The following is a 23,546-nucleotide window of genomic DNA, read 5'->3' as shown; positions in this document are numbered from 1 at the left end:
ACAGAAAACAGTGAATGTTATTCAAATGGATCTCAGTGGAACTTGTCCATGTTCTCACGGTCGACTTTGTAAACGCACCGATGATAAACCACTGGTTTACAATAAAAGGAGAATGTGTGAGTGAATGAGCATGTGTGTGTTAGCGTTAAACAGTAAGTACGGCACTATGGCCCGTGGCTAGGGTGAGAGTTTTGGGCCTGTTGACTGAAATGTCAGGTTTTTTTTTTTAATTCAGCCAAGAGGTCAAGAGGACGTTTAAGATGCAGTCACATTTACATTTACACTCTCTGGGGCTTTGACTTTAGTAGTGACTCACTTCTGTGTGAGCTTTATACATCTCTATACTTCTGATCATAGACAATTTGCCCACAAAATTTCACCTAAATCTCACCAATGTCACCATACCTTTAGATCCTCTATTCAGTCGATTATTCACAAGAGGCCCTTAGCAAACTTCCTGGGGGGCCCCCAATAAGTCTTACATTTAGATTTATTGACACAATCTTAATTAAAATGCTAAAAAATATTTTTTAGTACAATAGAATTACCAGATCTTATATTGGATGGCTTTTGAGTATTGTCTCAGACAAACGGGAGCCTTGGAGTCAGAAAGGTGGAGAACCACTGGTCTATTGGTCAGATGTCTTTTGTTATGCAAATTCACAGTTTAGAGTTCATCCGACTGATGAGCAAAAGACAAAGACAAAACTGCATATGAATTGAAGTGATTGGAGCATAAAATCTAGTGTTGCTGTGGCTTACATTAGAATTGGATTGGAAATTGTTGATGAATTAATAATGTTTTGCACTATATGCCATTTATTTTTAGTGTTTTTTTTATGAACTTACAAGTGTCATGGTGTGTGTTAAGTGTGTGTGTTTTTTGTCATGTTGCTTAAAACAGCTATCTAGCATATATGTAACAATGCAAATCAAATCTGAACTACAGTCACCTCCTTATTTTGAATCCTTTCTTTTCTGAATCAGTGCAGCTGTCACAATGGAACTTATGTACCCCTTATTTAATTTAACACAAATGAAAACAAGGCTGTAAGGGGTAGAAGTACAGTCTCAACGGTGCTGTACTGTCTCAAAATTCTACAGTAGCCCTAAATGGACAAACGCGTTTCGTCACTATGTTGTTCTTCATGCAAAGATGCTAGCTAAAGTTAGCGAATAAAACAGACACAATGCTGAACAAGTAACAATAATATTTGCAATAACATATCGTTTTACTGAATAATTAAGTAAACCTAATTTCTTAAAGGGGTCATGACATGAGAAACCAAATTTGCCTTGATCTTTTGTCATATAAGAGGTCTTTGTACCATTAAAACGTCCTGCAAGTTTCATAGCTTAAGACGTCCTCCCCATTATAAACGAATCATTTATTTAATCAAGCTCTAAATACAGCTCGTTCTGGATCCATGGTATGAAGTGACGTCACGGTACGAAGTGACGTAGCAGTCGTTTGCATATGACCGCCTCCAGCGTAGACAACTACGCTTCAAGCGCAAGATAACTAGCCTCATTTCATCATCGCATCTGTCACGTGCTTCACATGTGTTCAGTCGACGTGCAGCGAGTGGGTCTGTTTACAAGAAGATTGCGATGTCACGACACGCAGATGTGCTGTTCCTGTGGACAAACAACATGTTTGAATAATATACGCTGCTGAAAGATCCAGACGTCAGGGGAAGATGGATGCAGTTTATTTTTCGCGGACGTCCCAGTCACGGCAGTGTTAATTTAAGCGTGTGTTCTCCACATTTCAAGGATGAGTGACAGTAGAGAACAATCGCAGTTTGATGCTGGCTTTGCCAGAAAACTTTTGTACAAGATAAGGCCGTGTGGACTATTCTGGGCTACACATAATGTTTGTGAGGGACATTCACGGATGTTACGTGTTGTAGACAACAAATCTGTTTTCTTGCCGCTACAAGCTAACATTTTGGAAGGAAAAGTCTAAATATAAATGGGATCAGTACATAAAATGCATAATATTAAAGATGAATGAGAAACAGTGACTGCCCTGTGCTATCGCGGCTATTTAACTGCAGAAAAAGGGCAAATACTGGTCTTTCTGAGTTCACGAAACCATTCGGGCTCGGAGTCAGCACGGCGAGTACCACTGTATGTACACAGAGACATGTCATATATTATTGGACAGTTTCTGACTGCTAAAATAAACTTCTCATTCATCTTGCCTCGGTCAGACGCTGCACTGAAGAGTGACGGCTCCACTGACTTCACTCCTATTGGTTGTCGCTCGCGAAAGTCGCTCTTCATTTGCATAAAGTTAAACGTTTCTCAACTTTGTCGCGTCGCCAGACACGCCCTATCCAGTCGCCAACGGTCGCGACCGCGCGTGTCGCCGGAAGTCGCCCGCTCCCCATTGAAAATGAATGGTATCGCGTCGCTTGGTCGCGTGTAGTGTGAACGCAGCTATACGGCGCTGATCCACTTGTCCGTGCGACACTTCTGTCGCGCCGCGCTCCATTATATTCCTATGGGTGACGTCAAGCGACTTTGTCGCGCCCGCAAAGCATTCCGGGAAGGCGGCGCTTCATTTGAAAAAATGCTGCGCGTCAAAAAGCTGGCCGATGCCCATCTTTATGCAAATGAATTCCGTCAGACGCGACGCGTCTATCCAATAGAAGTAGAGCATATGGAGACGGAGGGAAGTCTCTCGCAGGTCCTCTGTTCTGATACGCTACATTTCCCGCTGGGTCAAAACCACGCCCATAGCGGTAAACCCCCATCAACGTACCAATGTGGGGAGGCGTCGCGACACCACGCGACAGTCGTGTCGGACAAGTGGATCAGCGCCGTTATGGCGCAGTCACTTCCGGCATCACCGTTCGGTCATCTTGTCACAGGCAGGCTTAAAGCTGCAGTCGGCAAGTCTGGCAGATTGAGTGGACTTAGCCAAAATTTTGAATGTTTACAACTCTCATGCCCCTCCCCCACTACCAACGAGCACCCGCCCATCGTCAGTGCATGTGTACCTGATTTTCTGTGAACGCGTCCATCTCTTCAGCATCGATCAACACCATGGACTCGGAGGTAGGCTGCCCTGACTAATCTATCCATAGATAGCAATAACAGAGGAATTGGAAGCTTGTTAGTAGATTTTCTCTCCGCCATCACGCTTCGTAGTTCGTACAATCTTCAGGCGAACTTCAGGCGTGTCGTGTGCATGTGATATTGTAATGTGCGCGTCTGCGTGAGGGAGAGGGGATCTGTGGCGTGTGCACGAACTGTGATTGACAGTCAGATCTCACACCCCCCTGCGCTGATTGGACCCGATGAGACGGGAGCGGTGGATTTTTGCAAAACAAATAACACGCTCCAGGTGGAGTTAGAAGCTCGGGGTTTTTTCTAAAACCAATTTATTTATGTTGTTCTCTCGGATTATAGTGTCGTTTTCACTGAATATGATCAAAAAAAAGTTGCCGACGGCAGCTTTAATGTAAGTGAATGATCAGCACGCACACAAATCCTCATATCTCGCTGAAATCTTGACGGATTTACAAACGGTTTGGTTTCTTACAAACGTTATTAACGTGGCTATAATTCCGAATGATTGAACATGTATGTTATAATTATTCATATGTATGCAGTGTATGTATGCAGTGTCATAACTACATCTCTGACATTTATAACAAACCAAACCGTTTGAAAATCGGTAGAAAATTACAGCAAGTTATGGTTATTTATTGCAATCGCCATCGCCTCGCACGCATCACCCGTTACTATGGTAACGGTAAACACAGCTCCGCAAAATCCGCACGTTTTGAAAAGGAGGCGTTAACAATTGATGCATAGGCACTGACGTTATCCAATCATAACAGTGGGTGTAAACACTGAACTCTTAAAGGGGAAACACCCCCAAGACAGACTGTTTGAATCAGAGCATGAGAAACAGGGTGGGAAAAGGTCATAAATCACTAAATTTTAAACGTTTTTTGTCCAAAAAACTATAGTAATACTATTATTGCACCTAAGGGAACACAATAAAAGAAAATAAAAAAAACATGTCATGACCCCTTTAATTTATCTTTGTAAAGAAACCTCATTGCTTAACTGGCTACTCTTCTGCTGTCTTAGACGACGACGTCTTTTCCTGTCGACCACTGTTACTTCTGTTGGTTGCAATTCGCAACCTCACCACTGGATGCCGCTAAAGATTACACAGTGCACCTTTAAGTGAACACATAGGTCTTTTATTATGAACTGGTAATAAGAGTAATGGAAATAAAGAGTAAGCATGTTAATGCAGCATCCAGAGGAGCCCAATTGATCTTTTGTGGCAGAGTGAAAAGGTTTGTAGATCTCTCTCAAATACCGCTAGAAAATAGCTACTTTTAAAGTATGGGTAGGTTGGTACACTTTCCATGTCAGGTACAACCAACGAGAAACTAGGAAAATGCTATTTTATCATAAACTTCTTTATTGTATTTAAAAATTCTATGTATGAACTTGTTAGCATATAGGCTAAATCTAATACAGGCATCCAAGTAGAAGCCTTTAAAATTAAAATTAAAATTAAACTGATTTAAACTGATATTTATCAGGTGGTACAACCATGTAAATTCTTGATTTAACCCTTTTGCACGTAAGATCACACCGGTGTGATTAGAACGGTCAGTCAGTGCATCACGTGATCAACTGCTAAATTCAAATTCGCGTGTTGGCTGGCGCTGAGCCAGAGACAGGCGCGCTCAATGGACGCTGTCATATATCACAACTTTTTAGTGTTTTCAACCACATAATGTTCATTTTAGGTTTCAGATATATAAATTCACATAAGTAATAAACAAACAATACATTTAGAGTTTGTAAAATACACACTGATGTCTATGGAAGAGGCAATAATAATCCTTTCCATTATAATTAGACACGTTTTATCAGATACACATTGTGTAAGTAACTTTAGAGTTTACTCTATTCTTCTCCTAGTTCACCAGCCACTTAGCCTACTTTTATGTATTTCGGGAGAAGTGGATGAATTCACGTGTTGTAAATCCAACAGATCCGATTCTCTGAACTGCATCTGCGGCACAAACTAACATGCGGATACTGCTCAACTAACGCGATCGTTATAAAGGTGTTTAAACAACAAAACACTTCCACTTGCATTTATTTGACAATCGGAATATCAGATATTTCATGCCAAAGCTAACAAATTTGTGAATATTTTGAATAAAAAAGGAAAATTTACATAAAAGCAGATCATCATTCATTCAGCGCTGTTGTTGCTACGGTGTGTCACATGACAAGCAATGGCGTGTCACCATGGAAACCATAAAGTGACACGTTCTAAATAACGGTCGCCTTGAAAAACTCAAACTGGGGGGTCAGCCAGAATATTTTGAACTTGCGTGTGAAAGGGTTAAACCAAAGAGTATAGAAGTAACAAGAGGCGAAACTCCGTTGCAGTTTTGACAACAGCCACTAGGTGGCGCTTCGGTAGCGCGGCCGCCATTTTGGACTGAACCAACGACTTTACCGTTAGCACAACTACTGTACAGCATTAACAATATGTCTGGAAATAATTGGAAACAAAGAAAACAGTGTTCTGCCATCAACTGCAACAACTTACCAGTGTACAACCAATCAACTAGCATCTCATAGATTCCCTAAAGATCCAGAGAGGTAAAGTAGAAAAGGTTTTATGAACTTTAAAGTGAGCTAACGTCAACGATAACAGGTAAAGTAACGTTAATGTAAGCTATCCCATAACCGCAGTAACAGTTTGCTAATGTATTTGGTCGAAATTGTCAAGACTCGAAATGGGCTTTTTAAATCGCATACTTTCAGAGATATATGAACACCTAACCTGGCAAATGACCGCTTTATTAATTCATTGTTATCACGAAATTAACCCTTTACCTGTCACCTTTTTTTCGCATAAACATGAAAATCACTATCCAAACTTAAATGGTTGTAATTCAAGAATGCTTTGGAATTTAGACATATGGTTGGTCTTGTTTTAATTTGTCAGATTATTGTTGAAGTGAAATAAATTATGAAAGTGAAACAGAAAAAAGTTATATAAGTTTGAGTTTATTAAAATGTACAAATTTAAAAAATATAATTATTTATATTTTATACAAAATATATTTTACTCTAGAACTGCAAGAAAATGAAAGCAAAAAATCTGAACAAGTTGTGTTCCACATTTTAGGTTGATATGTTGATATCTCGCTCCCTCACCCTTTCTGCCGTGTGCTCTACGGTTTGGAGCTGCACGCTCTTGCTCGCTCGCTCTAGATTCCGGGTGGTTTTAGCTAATTTGCGGGCATCAGAAAGCCGCTATCAATATGCGGGAGACTCCCGGTTCTTCCGGGAGACATGGGATGTCTGCTCTAGAGATATTAAAAACTATAAACTACTTTTTTAGTTCATTTAACCGCTTTTGAATTTGAACCCGGTATCGTTCAATTCTATGACAGCTGTGTTGCGTTCAGTCCAAGATGGCGGAGCTGCAGCTCTGCGCATGGGGGAGTTTGTTGCAATGGAACGTTCTATTGAGTTTCGCCTCTTGTTACTTCTATACTCTTTGGTTAAACCATAGATTAAAAAAAGATGGCCGACGACCCTTCGCTCTCTTCCATTGGTGAGAACTAAAGCCGCCAGTGTCCCGATCAGGGGGGCAATCCAGTACCCTAAAAGCATAACACCCCCGGGGGGCGCCATTGGCTAACAAGCCATCACCTGCTGTTAGCATTCCATTGACTCCCATTCATTTTGGCGTCACTTTGAAAGCGAATAACTTTTAAAGACTCTATTTGTTCATTGTTTATTACTAAAGAAACACGACTACGTATAAAAGGCTCCATTACCTTGTATCTTACGTTATGGCCCCGTAAAAGCAGTTTTTGTAAAAATAGGCTAATGATTGCATCATAACCACCCGACTCTCTGGAAATTACCGTATAGACAGGAGGAGAAGCTCACAGTCAATCGGGGGGACGTGGAGGCATAAAGTCCGATAAAGTCAAGGGAGAAGCCCATAGAGAGTCATACAGTTGCTCCTGCTCCTACCTCATGGACAGCTCCTTCTCACGCTCTCCGTCTCTGCAAGATTCGGAAGGGAATGATTCAGATTTCTCTTGGCACAGCTACTAGAAGACTTACAACTGTCAGACAGGTTGCTCACATCACATCTACGTCATCAAGCTCAGTTTGAGTCTGCGCAGCATGCTCAGCCATCAGGAAGTGAGTGCTTCTAATTTGCTTCACTTTTCTCCATTCAAGTCTATGGGGTCGCTGTGTCCATTTCTTATACTGTCTATGGTCCCATTGTGGTGCTAACATATTGGAACTTGAGTCTGCGCAGTAGCGATCTCGGGACCAGACCTGCGCAGTAGTGAGCAGGAAGTAAAGCCGTGAAATCAACGCTCCGCCCTCACTCTCGCAGAATGCGCTCTCCCTGAGTGCACTTTTAAAAAAATGTATTGCAGTACGACAAGAGGCTTATTAAAATAAAATCTCCTTAGTCCTCCGAAGATCCCAAAAAAAATGTCCGTTGGTGCTTCAGTGACTACTTCGCTCAGAGAACCTGTCAATCACAGCTGTCAATCATGACGTTACATCATCGTTTTTATAGCATCACGTAACTAACTAAAAACCAACTTATTTTTGAAACAGACACTTGAACTTACATCAGCGTGATAAAAACGACAGCAAATGAAAGAAACCACCTTCGGAAGAAAGATGTTTGAAGTGTTATTTAATTGTTTAGTTGGTCTCGCGTCCCGTTGAATAACATTGGGAGGCGGGGCTTATGACCTATACTAGGACCAGTCACCGGGGGGGGCGATCGAGACATTTTGGCTTCACTTTTGAGGGCTTGTGCTGGGGTTAAACCAACACATATTGGTCGAAGTGAACAAAAAAAAAGATTGTGAATTATTGTATTGAATGCATTACTGGTATACGAGTATGAATATGTTTCTGTCTTTAAAAGTAAAATTGATGCTAAAAATACAAAATACGTGGCAACTAGAATGCAATAATTATAAGTTAATATGAATAAAAAATACAACCACAAAATAATAATGTGTTAGGCACTGTAGACACTCGAAGTGTTACTTTGCCGACTTAAGCTTTATATGTCATTGACCCACTTCCATCATTCACATCAGTTTAATACTGCCATGTATTCTTATTAAGTTTCATATACTTTTTTATCGTCTTTGTAATTACCTCTATCTCAGTTCTTTATTAAGCTGACCTGAAATGGTGAATCGAGGGATGAACATATGAATCCGCCTGCCTGCACACACACAAGCACACGCAAACATATGCTCTCGGGTCCAGATGGAGGGTCGGCCAGATCAATATCCAGTCGGCAAGACTAAGTCTTATCACAGCTCAATGAATACGTCAGGCACGACACACACACTGAACACATCTGTAACCAAGAGACTGCACATCTCTACACGTGTCTAATTAAGCATTCACCGCTGCATCTGTGGAAAACGAATCTTTGGCTTACATACACTGCTCTATTAACAGCAGCTCACACGTTTATGTGGTCAGTTACCCACTGTTGAAGATTTTATGGATTATTGATTTGCGAGGAAAACTTCTCTAGATCAGAGTTCTGTTATTATGTACATATATAGATTCTAACTAACTGATTCTTCTTGAAGAAGAAGAGTGAATGTGTAGTGGATTAATTAGTGGTGCTTGCTAAGATGAGCATTATATTATATTTCTGATGTGCTTAACACATAATGATTCTGATCAGTTGACAGGCTTCCTTTAGTTAAGCCAGGTATAACAGATTAATTGTATAGGCAGTGCTATTTTTAGTAACAAATAGAGGTGCATTATACGAGTCTTAATTAAACATGTTTTCCGTCTGCATTTTTGGTTTAGAGAAGTAAGACTGAATAGGTTTTGTGCTGTGATTTCCATTGATCCACTGATGTGTCCAGGTTATTGATTCGTCTGGGTGATTTATGTTTTGTTGCTGATTAAGTTGTTCAGGCTGTCCGTTTAATGTGATGATGATGATGATGATGATGATGATGATGTGTGTGTGTGTTTCGTAGACGTGGCTGTGGAAGGAAAAGGAAAGGGACACCAGTGAAGGTGTGCGACAGAGTCTTCGCCACAGAGGATGAGGAAGAGAGCATGTCAGAGAACAGCTATGGACCAGAGAAAGGTAGAATGTTTTTTTTTTTTTTTTTGTCCTTTTTGTTTCTTTAATTGATATTTCAGAAAACAGAAAATTATAAAAAAAAGAGAGAAATTGGATCGAGAAATAAGGAGCCAAGCTCTATTGTCAAGTGGTATTCACACTGACAGCAATTAGCAGCAACAAAGTGACCAGTAACCTCCAATGATTCAATCACTGTAAGTGTGAATGTACCATTACTCTTTCAAGTAAACCATACAGCTTAACATTATATTTGTGCATGTTTCAGAGATAGTATAAGTGTGCAAATATCTATGTGAGACCCTATAATATGTGTGTTTCAGGTGACGGTCGTGAGGACAAACACGGAGTCCCTGCTGCTGATGGACCATACTATGAAACACAATCTTCTCAGCTCTGGTGAGTGTGTGTGTGTGTGTGTGTGGTCTGACTAGAGAGACTGCATTTGTGTATCTGTGTGCGTGCTAGGAGGAGATGGCAAGTAATTGTGTTTGTTGTGTGGTCGAGTGATGTAGTTGTGTGTATATCGAGGTGGGGGATTACTGGAATGCCTGTTGTGTATGTTATTGCAACGTGTTTATTTTCTTTGGGCCAGTTTGTGTGTGTGTGTGTGTGTGTGTGTGTGTGTGTGTGTGTGTGTCAGGGCTCATGGTATGTGTGTGTTTGTATCTGTTTATTGCTGCGTTAAGTCATAGTGAAAAAAAATATAAAATGTGTATATATATATATATATATATATATATATATATATATATATAAAATATAGGATATTTTGCCCCTTTGGGGGTATGAATTAGTTTAAAAAAGAATGCTTGTTTTAGCCTGGTTAAAACCAGACCATTCTCAGTAGTAACTGAGTTATGGTCTGGCAAAGCTTCATTAATAACTAATTTCCAAAGGGGCGTCACCAACGGACGTCGCTCAAATGCCTCTGGGCACAATTGGATATACCTAAAACCAATCAGAGCGATCATCATCGTGTAAAGCCATATGCTGCGTCCCAATTCGCCTAAGTAACACTACGCCATAAAAGTATGTACTCTTTTTGTGAAGAAACGGTATTTACTTTTGAATGTGTAGCAAAAAAGTAGGCAAGCTTTGGGACATACTACTTAGTCATCTTTATTGGATGGATCTGTCGCGTGCATCCTGTCAATCACCTTGTCACAGTTAAAATCCTCTATTAAATCTAATTTAATTTCCTACCGTTTCGGAGAGAAATGTAGTAGCACGTTCATCTGCCAGTGGTTCTTTCATGGAGACTGTCCTCATGTGTTTGCAATTTGAATATAATAATGCATTTAAAAGTTGGTGCGCTTCACAAACGGACGTCACTCAAATGCCTCTGGGCGCAATTGGATAGACCTAAAACCAATCAGAGCGATCGTCATTGTGTAAAGCCCGCCCCAACGTTTCTGATTGGTGCCGCCATTTCGACGGATTAGAAATGGGCTTGAATGAGCTCTTTGCCAGACTACTTGCAGAGCAAATCTAAATTTGCCGGAAGTTGTCTGGGTTTTCCCAGGCTATGCTTGTTTGGCAATGCGTATTAAAAAAATTTAGCCACATTTATTATTATTATTATTTATTATTCTCTCATAACTTAAAGTAAACATTCTTTGTAAAATTCTGTTAAACAATAAGTATAATGCCTATTTATAAATATATTAGCCTGTTGTATCATATTTAATATGCAAATTACTAGGGCCTATAAAAATTTGACAAAATTTTTACTGAAAAATTTACACAATCTGCTTCATGCCTTCTGCCCTCTGATTGACTTTTTTAACAAGTGAATCTTTTTTGCTGTGAAATCTTTCATGATTCTTATAAAGTAAATATAAGATCAACAGTTATTGGACTGAAGCAACTTGGGTTTACTTACCTATTTGGTAACACTTTATAATAACTGCATGCTATTAATAATTAGCTAAGCATTACTAAACAGTTCATTCAGCATTTATAAAGAATTAATAGACATTAATAAGCAGTTTATAAATACAGCTATAAATGCTTTATTCTTGATTTATAAGCATATCTATAATGTGTTTAATAATTGTATTTTCATACTTTATTAATGATCAATTTATAATTTATTAAATGAAGTATAGCATTATTTACCATTATTTACAAACTAGGTGTTGTCATTGATTAATAAGATCACTAAGTAAATGTAGTAAATTCAGGTAGTTATAAAGCATTTAGTAGTGGTCAGTTAACTATTTTTGTGAGCTCATCTAGTCAAGTAAGGACTATTTATGCCTTGTAAAGCATTTATAAAGGAGATTTAAAGACTCATTGATCTTCTAAACAGAAAAAGGAAACAAACACAACACAGTGATACAGAACAAAAAAAATTTAACAGCCTTTAAATCTCTTTATAAATGCTTTACAAGGCATAAATAGTCCTCACTTTAGATGAGCTCACAAAAATAGTTAACAGACCACTACTAAATGCTTTATAACTACCTGAATTAACCCTGAAATACAGTAGAAATACATGTTAATAAAGCATGTATTAACACACTAAGTAACTATTACTATATGTCTGAATAATAATATGTATTTAAACAGTTTATTAATCATTTACTCACACTTTCTTAGTGATCTTATGAACCACTGACAACTCCTAAATAACCGGTTTGTAAATAATGGAATACTTCATTTAGAAATTATAAATTGTTAATTAATAACGTATGAAAATACAATTATTAAACACATTATAGATATGCTTATAAATCAAGAACAAAGCATTTAAAAATGTATTTATAAACTGCTTATTAATGTCTATTAATGCTTTATAAATGACGAATTAACTGTTTACTAATGCTTAACTAATGATTAATAGCGTGCAGTTATTATAAAGTGTTACCGATTAGGGTTAAAACATTTTTTTTCTTTTTTTCTTTTTCTTTTTTTTTCATGTTAATATAAATGTCAAATATGACACAACAAGCTTTTGGGGAACATTTATTTGACCATCACTCAATTATCATTGAATTGCAATGAATTTCATATATGAGCCATAACAGTCTGACGTATGAATGATACTCAACAAAAACACATGTATACTCGGGGTTGCGCATACTTTAATGCTCTGCCATGACGCTTTAAGCTTGACATCGACTAGTCACTGGTCATGGCCTATTGAAGGGCGCAACAGGATAAGAAATCTTTGAAGTCAAACAGTTTAATTACAAATAGATGCATACTCCGAGAGCGCTCCACAAGATATGTTTGGTTATACCATCTGGATGCTCAAAATTGATCGGGAGGATGCACGTTTTAAAATGTTGTTGTACACACAAGTTAATCTATATCAGTTTGTTTTGGTGTATTGCTGTCTGATGTAGTTTTCTCCCATGCAGTGCGAGTGAGGAGGGCTCTAGCGGATTGAGGGGAGCTGTCTCGTACCCCCCACCACCAAACTGCCGCATTCGGGAAGTGCACTGTGGAAATCAAGTGCGACTGATTGTCATAGCGATCCGCGACATCACTAAGGGGGAGGAGATCACTGTGGATTACAGTTTGACGGAGTGGGGAGAAAACGCTGTGGTAAGTGTAACCATGACAATGGCCAGCACATCTCAATGCTCTAAGCTCCTTTTGCACTTAGTGATACTAGTTGTATGCAAATTGCATCAAATTTGATCATTTAGATGTGTTTTTGATATTTGTTTATTTGCATGGTACTTGATTTATTCATGTGTACTGTATGTGTGAGAACGTTAGGGGACTTTATAGTCACACTCTAATATTTTGTGATGATGTTTCTTCCCCCGCTCAGGGTTTCCATGGCACTGTGCCTCCTAGTAGCTTTGATTGCAGTTTGGACCACGAGAGCAACATTAAAAAGGTATAAGTTCAGTTTTTTCAAATGCGCAATCATAGACTACACACCCAGTTAACAAGCAACAGTCATTTTTAGGCCTTATACTGAAGATCCTGTCCCCCTCACTCCTGAAATGATTGTTGCGCCCCTGGCCATCAGTGTAAATGCACCATAAATATAAGCACCACTGCATACTAACATTTCCAGCATTTTCCTACAGTCCCATCCAGTATGTACTACTTTATTTAAATTCAACTTAAAGAACACTGGCAAAATGGGCTTTCAATAAAACTTGGCTGCCTATACAGTAGAAGTGTGAATTTAAATTTTTATTATTTTTTTTTTTTAAATCTGTGCTACCTGACTAGAGAAAACAGGGAAAAAAGGCTTCCGTTTTCTCTTTTGCCAAATAGGTAGGAAAACTTCAACACCCATAATGCACTGGGCATGTTGCCATCCAAGGCCACTTCCTCCAGTCTGTTATGGACACGCATGCCAGAATCAAATACCACCTTGCTTCTTAGCAAACGTTTAGTCATAATGGTGTCAACCTGTATTGTTCCCTGTTGCAAGAATTCAAAGATTAAACGTTTGGTGGAAGTGTTACTTTCGGTTCCCAGTTAAGCATCCAACATATTGTAGGCAGTAGCTAAATGCACAAACACACTAGTCTAACACACTAGACTACGTCACATAGTGTATGCATGTGCTCTCTAGATGTGTTTCTGCAAAGTGAGGGACATACTCGATAATGTCAGACCGCACATCATTAAAACAACAATCATATCATCGTAGACAATATATATTTCACACCTCTATGGCATAGTGTTTCATTTTTACCAAAATGCAGTTTAAAGAGTAGGCATATTATGACACAATTTTCAGTGATAAACCTACCCTTAAATGAATTGTTCTGTTAATAACCCTCTGTCGAGCCAACTGTCCCTGGGCAGGGATACAAAAATGCTGTATAGTCTGCAAAGTATAATCTGTAGTTTTCACGAAAGCCTTGGAGATTTACATATTCGACGACTTTGTGGTTTGAAAATTGGTAAAGGCAGTGGCATGTGCATATGGGCCCAGGCGGATTGGGGGCCTGCAGCGTGACCCATCAATTTTCTAATTGCCTTTAAAAAAAACTGATTAACAACATGCCAGTGGACAATTTAATGAAGGTTAAGAAAGTAATAGCAATTCATCGCCAAGAAGGATGACCATTTGAATTCATCTAGATGCTCCTGAGGGTCACTTCATCCTAGTCAAAAACCTCTTCAAAGTGAGTGCTGGTGGTGTTCAGTCATTTCCTGGTGGATAAAATTAAGTTCTGCCCTACAGTTTTCACCTTCAGTCATGAGTTTGTCATTTATATATGTATCAGAAGTAAAATGGGTGTAAACACCTCATTTCAATGCTTTTCAGATTACTTTCTCTTCAACAGATCTTTGAAATGTATGTGCTTTTTTCTCTCTCAGGAGGAAGAGTCCTGCCCTATTCCACTTTCTCTTTCTGTGTCGGAATATATCACACCTTCCTGGTCTCTCTCTCCCTCGTCCTCCCCTCTCTCTCACTCTGAGCCCAGTGATTCAGACCTCGACTCGGATGATGCCAATGGAGAGATGCACATGCGAACATCTCACCGCCGCAAGAGGCACAAAGCCCTCTCCTCTCCTCCTGCACATGCCAAGAGAAAGGCACCTCAACGATCCCCCAGACAGCCTCCCTCATTTCCACTTTCCATCCCAACCTCCCCTCTGCAGACCAATGCTCGTTCCAGACCTGTGTTTAAGTGCCCACCACCTGCAGGAGTTCCTTCTAATAGTGTCAGTGTGTCAGTAGGTCGTGGGCAGAGCACCATGGCACAGAAACAGCGCTGTGTCTACTGTGGCCGTCACTTCCGATCTCTCCCACGCCATCTGAACAAACACCATGCCCACCAGCCTGATGTGCGCTCTGCCCTGGAGCAAGCACGCGCCTCTGGTAACTCTCATTGTGTACACTCATCTCTCCCATCATCGAGCAAACATTCCCAATGCCTCCAAGTAGCTCCTGTGCCAGGTGTAGTGGTGGAAACGCCACAGTCACCTCCTCCTTTGTCTCCAGTCAGAAGGAGCCCTGCCCTCTCTAGCCCTATTCGCAAAAGTCTTGCCCCAGCCCTGACAACTCCGCCCAGAGGAGGAGGTGTTCCAGTGTCTGTGTTAAAGAGGAGCCCACCTACTTCTGCTACTCCTCCCAGAAAAGGAGGACGAAAAATAAAAAAGGAGAATGAGGAGATAGACATTTTTGTGAAGACAAAAGAGGTGGTGCCCACTTCAGTGTTTGTGGAGCATGTGAAGGAGTCAGGATCTTCGAAAGAAGCGAGAGAGGACAATGGAGGGAGAGAAGAAGAAAGCGGAGCGGAGGATAAGACTGACCTATCAAGGTCAGACATTTTCAATTGATATTACACCATGTATTAGAGGTCTTCACGAGTCCACTTGGATCTGAAAACCCAAGTCCGACCCGAGACCTGAGTGGGTTCAGATCCAAGACCGAGTGTCTCGGGTTCAGTATTAGTGGCCTCGGGTCTCTGGTCATTTAAAATAAATGTGCTTTTTCCCAATGGACCCCGAGAAGACCTGAATTCTTTTAAACTATGTTGAGCATTTAACAAAATTTTATTTAAAGCAATTCTTTGATAACATAATCTCACTTTTTCTAAGTTTTCTCTGTATCCGCGCTTCTATGTGCATAGGACTCTACGCACGGTTGCACCACATTTATGCCTACCGTTACAACGAGCGCTGTCAGCATGGATTTTAGACTCGCTGTTTGCCAGATCTTCCATGGAGTACGGTGAACAATGTCAATCGAAGTGTCATCTCTCACACCCTTTAGTAAGAAGGAGAAGGGCTTTAAAGCCCTTTGCCAGAGTGAGGTAAATAGCGTTGCTGACAGCACTAGCGCATCCCTGATTTATAAGGCTATCGATTTAATTTTTATCGAGCTATCAAGTTTATTTTTCCAATACACTGGTCACAATTGAAAGCTGAACTCAGAAATAACTTGTATCCATTGGGCAGGCAAAAATATAAATTCAAAATAAATAAGTAAATCAATAAATTAAATTAATGGAGCAGCGGCCAAATCAGTCAGCAGGACAACGGGATTTTTCCTGACCGACTGCGGGGCTGCAGCCTGTGCACACGGCAATGCCGTTTACGTACGGGTCCAGTTGGGTTCGAAAATAAATGCCGTCGGGTCGGACTCGGGTCTAAATTTTATCGGGTCTGTCTCGGGTTGTTTTTTTATTTTATTTTATGCACGTCGGGTTCGATTAAGAAGTGATTCGGGACGGGTACTTATTTTAGGACTCGAGAAGACCTCTACTGTGTATACACCGAGAACAAGTGATGTGAAATGACACGACAAAAGACAATAGAACCCATTATAATCAGTGATGCAGTCGACACTGGTTGTGTTGCAATACGACAAATCACTGACAGTAAACTGATGCCCTGTTTTATTTGACATACTCCACATGCCTGCACTTCTGCAGTCGCTGTCGTGTCCAGTGTAGACGCAAATTATTTACTGTTAGAACTTATCATCTAGTCTCTCTAAACTCATGCACTTACTTTTGTTCTTTTTCTCTTTTCGTAGTTCACGTCGACCCCACATGCTCCCACTTCTTTCCGCCCTCTCTTCCCTGGTGTTGTACCTGCGGCGGCTGCAGCACTCTGCCTTCATCTCTCTCTCCCGCTCGCCACAGTCAGCTGAGGCCTGGCGTCTCCTCTGCCACTCCAGCCTGGCCCTTCTCATCCTTTACAACCGCCGCCGTGAATGCGAAGTCTCCAAACTCACGATCTCCGAGTACCAGGCCCGCATCACACCCCAGTGCCCCACCCCCATGGCACCTGGTGCCCCACAAGCTCTAACCCCACTCGAGGCCTCACTCTCACCATTCGAGCGGTTGGTCCTCCCCCATCTCCCTCGCGTTGGGGTCCAAGGGAAACGTGGCCGTGTGCAGCCGCTCATCCTCCCGCCACATTCTGAAGCCTGTCTGGAGGTGCTTTTGCAGACTCGTGCTGGTGTGGGAATCGATCCACAGAACCCCTACGTGTTTGCCCGGCCATATCATTCGCCTGCCACTCCGCTGCGGGGGACAGATTTACTACGCAGCTTGGCTCGATCCAGTGGTACACGTTACCCACGGGCACTGACGCAGACACGCGTTCGCAGACAGGTGGCGATACTTACGCAGCTCCTGTTGTTAAGTGAGGGCGAGGAGGAAGGGCACCGCGGGGCTGCCACACAGCGATTGGAAAGCTTTTTGCAGAAAGAGTATCATGTAACGCAAAGCTGTGCAACCATCGGCCAAGACCCAGGGCTAATGGGTCTGATTGGTCGGGTGGTACTATGTGGAGAGAGAGATGGCGTCCTGTTCCGAGGAATGAGTTTACATCACATCTGTCTGGAGTTAGATGGTGAGTGAGTTTGTTGTGTCAAGCACATGGCAGGTGTAAATAAAGAGTATTGAACACATCAGTCATACTTCTTTTCACACCCCTTTCAGTGTTGTCAGGAAACTCAGCTGACTCTCTGTCAGAGGATTCAGATGTTGAGCAGAGTAAAGAGAATCCAGAAGCACCATCTCCTGCAACCACCATTATGATGAAGAAAACCACAAGCAACAGCAAAACCCCCCGGCCTAAGAAGATGAACGGCAAAAAGGCCTCAGGACAGCCCAAGACTGGTGAGTCTGACAGTATGATTGTATAATACAGTGTGACTACTTCTTTGTACACCTCATTTCCAGGGCCTGAGGATGACACTGATGATTGTGACTGCAATCAATGTTTACATGTGCAATGCAGTTAAACCAGGGTTATTGAATTACATAAAACAAAAACAACAAAAAAAACCCAGATTTGCAACCTTTGTACAGTGTAGCTAAACTAAGAATAGGTGAGAGCAACAAAAAAAGTAAGCATATGGCAGCTGTCTTATTCAGATTTCTTGTAACCAGAATATTGACATATCTGGGGGCCTATGAACGAAGCCAGTTTAGGTGGCTAGCCAGGTATGTTTCAGTTTGGTTTGCGCCAACCCTGTGTTTTTGGCACCATGAAAGTGGCTCAGCTTTTAGCGGTGTTCGTCGTCATAGCAACCAGGTTAAGTTCTGTGTAAGATCGCAAACTGAAATTGGACCAATCAGCTGTCAGCAAAGTGACACGTTAAAGCCACTCCCCTAGTTTCTCTTGCTCCAAATTAAAGGTCACTGTATGGTGATTTTTAAAGACAAAATTGTCTGGATATAGCTAGATAATAATCTAGATGATTATTCATTATAATTATTTTATATTATTTATATTATTATAGCCTACCCATAATCCATTACACATGAGCAATTTTAGTTTCAAGTTTCGCGAGAAGTTTCAAGGCATACGATTGGTTGTTCGCTACCGATGTCACACTGTTATGTGCATGAGCTCCATGAACTCAGGACCAAAGCCTGAGCTGACAGAGAAAGTTGATGAAGTCAGCGTCATGGTACCAACAAAGCCTGACTGAATTGTTTTGGTTTTGCCAACTTGAAACTAATCCTGTAACCCTGAGTTTGTTCAACTACCATCATGGCATGGGCCCCTGGTTATGGCAGGTTAGGTTTGTACTTTAGTGATGTAAACATCTACATATATGACATTTATGGGAAGCTGTATGCATCATCATGTAAAGCAGTGGTTCTCGGCCAGTCATTTAATAAATCAGTATTCTCAGTTTAGGTTAATATATAAAGTTTGAAAACAAGCAACTTTCACAATTATTGTAGAATTATCATAAATATCTGAGCCTATATGCCTATATGCAGGCTGGGGGGCTTTCAAATATTGTGTTGGACCATGGGTCTAGATTCTAGAATACACTTTTAATAAAATGTAAATTCATTCCCTGCTCTTTTTTCGGGCAAGCGTGTTCTTGTAGAAGTTTTCATGGGCCAATGTGAATAAATCTAGATTTAAATTCAAAGAGACAACATAGTCTATGCGTGACCTGACATTTTATTTATCCAAAATGAGGTGATGTGAACATTATGGAGTGCTAAACACTGTCACATAATGTAGCTGAATAAAAAGCAGATTGCGACACACCACAAACACACCAATGCAACAATAAATGGTTTATGTGGATTTTTCAAACCATCTTGAGGTATTTTAGTAACAAAGTATGCAGTGCTAATTGACAAAGCCTTTATTACAGCATAGAAACTATAAAATTTATTTTCTGTCTTATTCTGTTGATAAATATTTTTTTACATTGTATAAAATCCATGATGACTTAATGCACAGTGTTTGTAATACATAAACCAATCATAAAATTGTCATTAGGACAATATAGGGAAAAATATTATTGGAATACAAATTATTGGTTATTGTTTCTTTCCAAATTTCTTAACCGATTAAGAGTAAGAGATGAGAAAAACATACATACAATTTCCCAGAAGTAATTCATATATGTAGATGTTTACAGTACATCACAAATGTATACAATTATACAATACTACATTGGTAAAATATAAGCAAGACTGTTGTGATGGTTGGTGTTTATTGTAAGACATTTAAATCACGATTAGGGAAAAACTCCAGATATTGCACTGAGACCTTCAGCACAGTGCTGGCTCATTGACCTGTGTGTGTGTGTGTGTGTGTGTGTGTGTGTGTGTACCTGGGAGAGCTTCAGTGAAGTGTTTGCTTAGGAATAATGATTAACATATATTCTCCTCTCTGTCTCAGGGAAACGTGGTGTGCTAAAGCGGCCTTGGTCTGAAGCAGAGCGGGCAGCTGTTGAGTCCCACCTGGTGCAAAACATTATGGAGCTGCGTGTGCCCGCCAAAGCGGACTGTGAGCGCTGCCTGCAGCTCTGCCCCCTGCTGGTCACTAACCACCGGGACTGGAGGGCTGTTAAATTCTACTGCCACAACCGCATACAGCTGCTCAAGAAGAGCCAGCACAGTCTGCCCTGTCTGTCTGCTGGGGCTGTGAATCAGCACGATGCTGGGAAGGGTCATCCAATAACAGCAGATGCATAGGGGAGGGAATGTGAGGAGGTGCTGAGTGAAAATATTTATATGGTACAGTCACAGTAAACAGTACAAATGCTTTAATTAATGTGATGTTGTGCGTGATTTGTGTCCAGTGTCTGAAACGGAAAATGGTACCACTCTGGTAAGCAGACGGAAATGCACACCTGTCTTGTGTACTTTTCCAAAATACGAAAAGAACACTGTTTTTGTTTTTTTGTCTGCACAGTTTCTGTTGCTGGCTTGAAAGTAGATTAACATTTTTGACCAGCTGAAAGTCTGAATGGCTTTGCGCTCCCTTTGGCCATGCCTACGTCTCACCAAAAACAGAGAAAGAGGCAGACTGAGCAACCTGTGCCTTTATGGGAGTCAAATTTTATTCACATTTGCAGTGACAACTTTTCTGCTACATGCAGATACTATATTTATTCATGAAATGAAGGAATACACACAAGAAATAGAAGATAAAAAGATTCTCATCCAAGTCTACCATCTTTGTTCATTAAAATTACAAAGGTAAATTCAAATAACTTGAATTTAATTTAAACAGTTATAAACAGTTCATAAATCCATTCCATAATTGAGCTTAACTTTTTTTGTTTTTTCCAGGTTTTTATTTTCCTATTTCAAGCCTTGTTTGATTTTAGATAAATATAGTTCTGTACTCATTTGCTCATGTTGTCAAACTAGTATGGCATTCCTTCCACAGTAATACACAGAGACATTTTGAAGATTTAAAAAAAAAAAAAAAAAAAAAAAGTATTTACATGCAATGCAATTACAATTAAAAATACCTTATAGATCAGTTTGATGTTTATGCATAATTAATCGTAATTGCATGAACAAAAATGACCAGAACATTCTTTAGGGTTTCTCTTTTGTGTCATACTGAAAGTCATACTGGTATGGAACAACATTAGGGTGAGGGTTTATTTTTGGTAAATGTTCCATTAATTTAAATCTGTTGAAACATTATTGAAGACATAGCTCTGGATATTCCATGATATCTTTTTCCATATATTTCAATGCAAATATTGATTGGCTTGTTCAACATTGAAAAAATGAACATCTATCTCTCATGTAATTCTAGAAATGGACATAAATGGGTGAGCAGATGAGTCTACTTTGTTTACTTTATATTCATCCATCAAATCCATATTAAAACTTAAACTGTGTATTGGAAACACATGATAACCACACGTAACACCTCAGTTTATACTTTTTATATCTATATCTCGCTGTTTTGTTATCTGTCATTTCAGACTTTGCGATGTATGTACGTACTCACATATATATATTGTCATTGCTGTTGATAGTGGTATTGTTATTACTATTAAATCTTACTGTGGCAATTGTTTTTCATTTCCACTTCATGTACATACTGAATGTAAATATTTGCAGAAAAAAAGAGCACGATGTAAATCCATTGTAGGCAAGACGAGCTTGTTTTTGTTTTGTCTTTGTGTTTTTCTAGGTTCTATGAAATCAAATAAAAAAACGTTTTGTTTGTAATTTTAGACTTGGTCTTGTTAATGCTGCACTTAAAGAAAATGCACAAGCGCAGGAAAAAATCCTCACAATTCAGTCCAAAGACACATATTTCAATGTAGTGATTTGTGCTACATTCATTTTAAACAATCGAATATAATTTGCCATTGTTGTTTATTGCATTGTTTATTACATTAACATTTTTCAATTGTTTTTGTAGGCGCAAGTAATTTTTCCTTATTGATCACGGTGTCATTGCACTCTGCTCTGAAAGGTTTAATTGGATAGTGAGTGGCGCAGTTATTATTTTTTTGCTTCAAAGCAGTCAAAAAAGATTTGTTTGCATTAAATTATGTTGTAAATCAAGTCCCTACTGTCTCTTGTAGATCTTTAAAAAAAAAAAAGAGAGAGTGGATTTATTATTAGCTTACCAATTTCATTTTCACTGTTGAATCAGCGCTCTGAAGGTCAATTTAAAAACCGTAAGAACATGAAAAACTGAATTTGTTTTCTTATGGATTATTAATGTGCTTTGAACTGAAAGATAAATAAAACTGCACAAACAGCTAAATAATAATAGCAATTTTGCCACTGGGACTGCTTTTATTCCCCAGTAACTGCTCTCTTAAATGAAGCATTTCAAGACTGTCTTTAAACTTAAAGCAAACTTAAAGTTCTTCTGTAAAACCATAAACATACCATTTGGATCATAATGAATTTAATTAAAAAAATGTATACCCGGTTAATCTGAACACTATTTCTCATTTATTTTACTCCAGCAACCAACAAGTAATTTTAGGTATCACAATATATAGTTTTTCTATGATTTCACCATATGATTTTAAACACATCCTCTAGAGAGCACTAAACCATCAGCAGAACAGTCATAATAGTATTCAGTTTGAAGTTTCTTTTTAATGACGCATAGATAAGATCACACCGGTGTGATCAGTCTTGACTGTATGGCGGCCGGAAGTATGGCGTGTGTAAAGTGCCTTGGATTACCTACCGAAGGAGACAGTCGTGTATTTTTATGTGAGATAAGGGTGTACGTCGCACCGCCGTCGCGTGAAACTAACGTCGTTGAGAACTACGTCGCACCACAGACCCTTATGTTTTTTTTTCTAGCTTTCTATCTTTATCAATCATTGTTAACTTTTTTCTTTTACTTTCCTGTTCTTGATACATATTGTGTAGAAAGTCTGCTACCTTTAAATGTGACTTAAGATGACCAAATCTTAATGATTTTACCTGTGACTTCTTTTTAATTAAGCCCAATCTCCGTTGCGATATAAGAAGCCACCTCTCTTTGGTCCAGACATGTCCTGTGAGGAATTTGTTGTTGTAGGCCTACATTGAATTCTAGTTTGTTTAGTTTCTTTGATCCTACATATTTATTTAATTTGTCAAGCTGATTTTAGATGTATGATTTAAAACATGCTAATGTGTTTGTATTACATTAATTGTTTCTATTTTTATGGTTTTATTAGAAACCAACAATTACCATAACTTGTCATCAATGAGAAATGTCTAATCCTACATGTTAAATAAACTGAGAAAAAAATGCAGATGACTGAATGAGTTTTAATGGAAACCATTCCGGTAGCAACAGCCAAATTCCTTCAAAAATTCTAAGTTGTACGTCATTAATGTAATCTTTATACTGTTTACAAGCATAATAATAAAATGTAAAAAAATTACTCGCGTTAAAAACTCCTCACTTTCTCCTAGAGATTAAAGACTGTGCAAAGTATACACCATCAGAGTTGCTATTTTATGTCATTTTCACAATTATTAACAACAACTTTAAAGATGAATGCATAAATTCAGTAATTATAATCTATCCACATAATATTCTGGAATGTGACATTCTGAGTTTTACTTTTGATATCTTCGGTAAATATTGATGGAGTTATACTTGCACTTGACCATACATTGGGCAAATACTAGCTCAAAATATCAAACTTTATGCAATTTAGTTTTCAGGTGAAGGC

The 23,546-nt window shown here is 39.4% G+C and overlaps 1 protein-coding gene across 1 annotated transcript in view; it reads left to right on the top strand.

Moving 5' to 3' along the window:
- The window catches only part of LOC308688120 (uncharacterized protein), a 29,022-nt gene extending 7,442 nt beyond the window's left edge, over positions 1-21,580 (top strand). The window contains exons 2-9 of the mRNA XM_081361023.1: positions 9,069-9,181; positions 9,499-9,574; positions 12,544-12,730; positions 12,963-13,031; positions 14,480-15,426; positions 16,647-17,470; positions 17,560-17,739; positions 19,778-21,580. Coding sequence (XP_081217149.1) covers positions 9,069-9,181; positions 9,499-9,574; positions 12,544-12,730; positions 12,963-13,031; positions 14,480-15,426; positions 16,647-17,470; positions 17,560-17,739; positions 19,778-20,073 — 2,692 coding nt within the window. The 3' untranslated portion in view covers positions 20,074-21,580. The remainder of the gene's footprint in view (positions 1-9,068; positions 9,182-9,498; positions 9,575-12,543; positions 12,731-12,962; positions 13,032-14,479; positions 15,427-16,646; positions 17,471-17,559; positions 17,740-19,777) is intronic.
- Positions 21,581-23,546: the final 1,966 nt, after the last annotated feature.

Source organism: Scardinius erythrophthalmus (genome assembly GCF_964197995.2).
Source record: "Scardinius erythrophthalmus genome assembly, chromosome: 3".
Lineage (NCBI taxonomy): Eukaryota > Metazoa > Chordata > Actinopteri > Cypriniformes > Leuciscidae > Scardinius > Scardinius erythrophthalmus.
The sequence above is the reverse complement of the archived record's forward strand: the minus strand, read 5'-3'. Positions and strand labels throughout refer to the sequence as shown.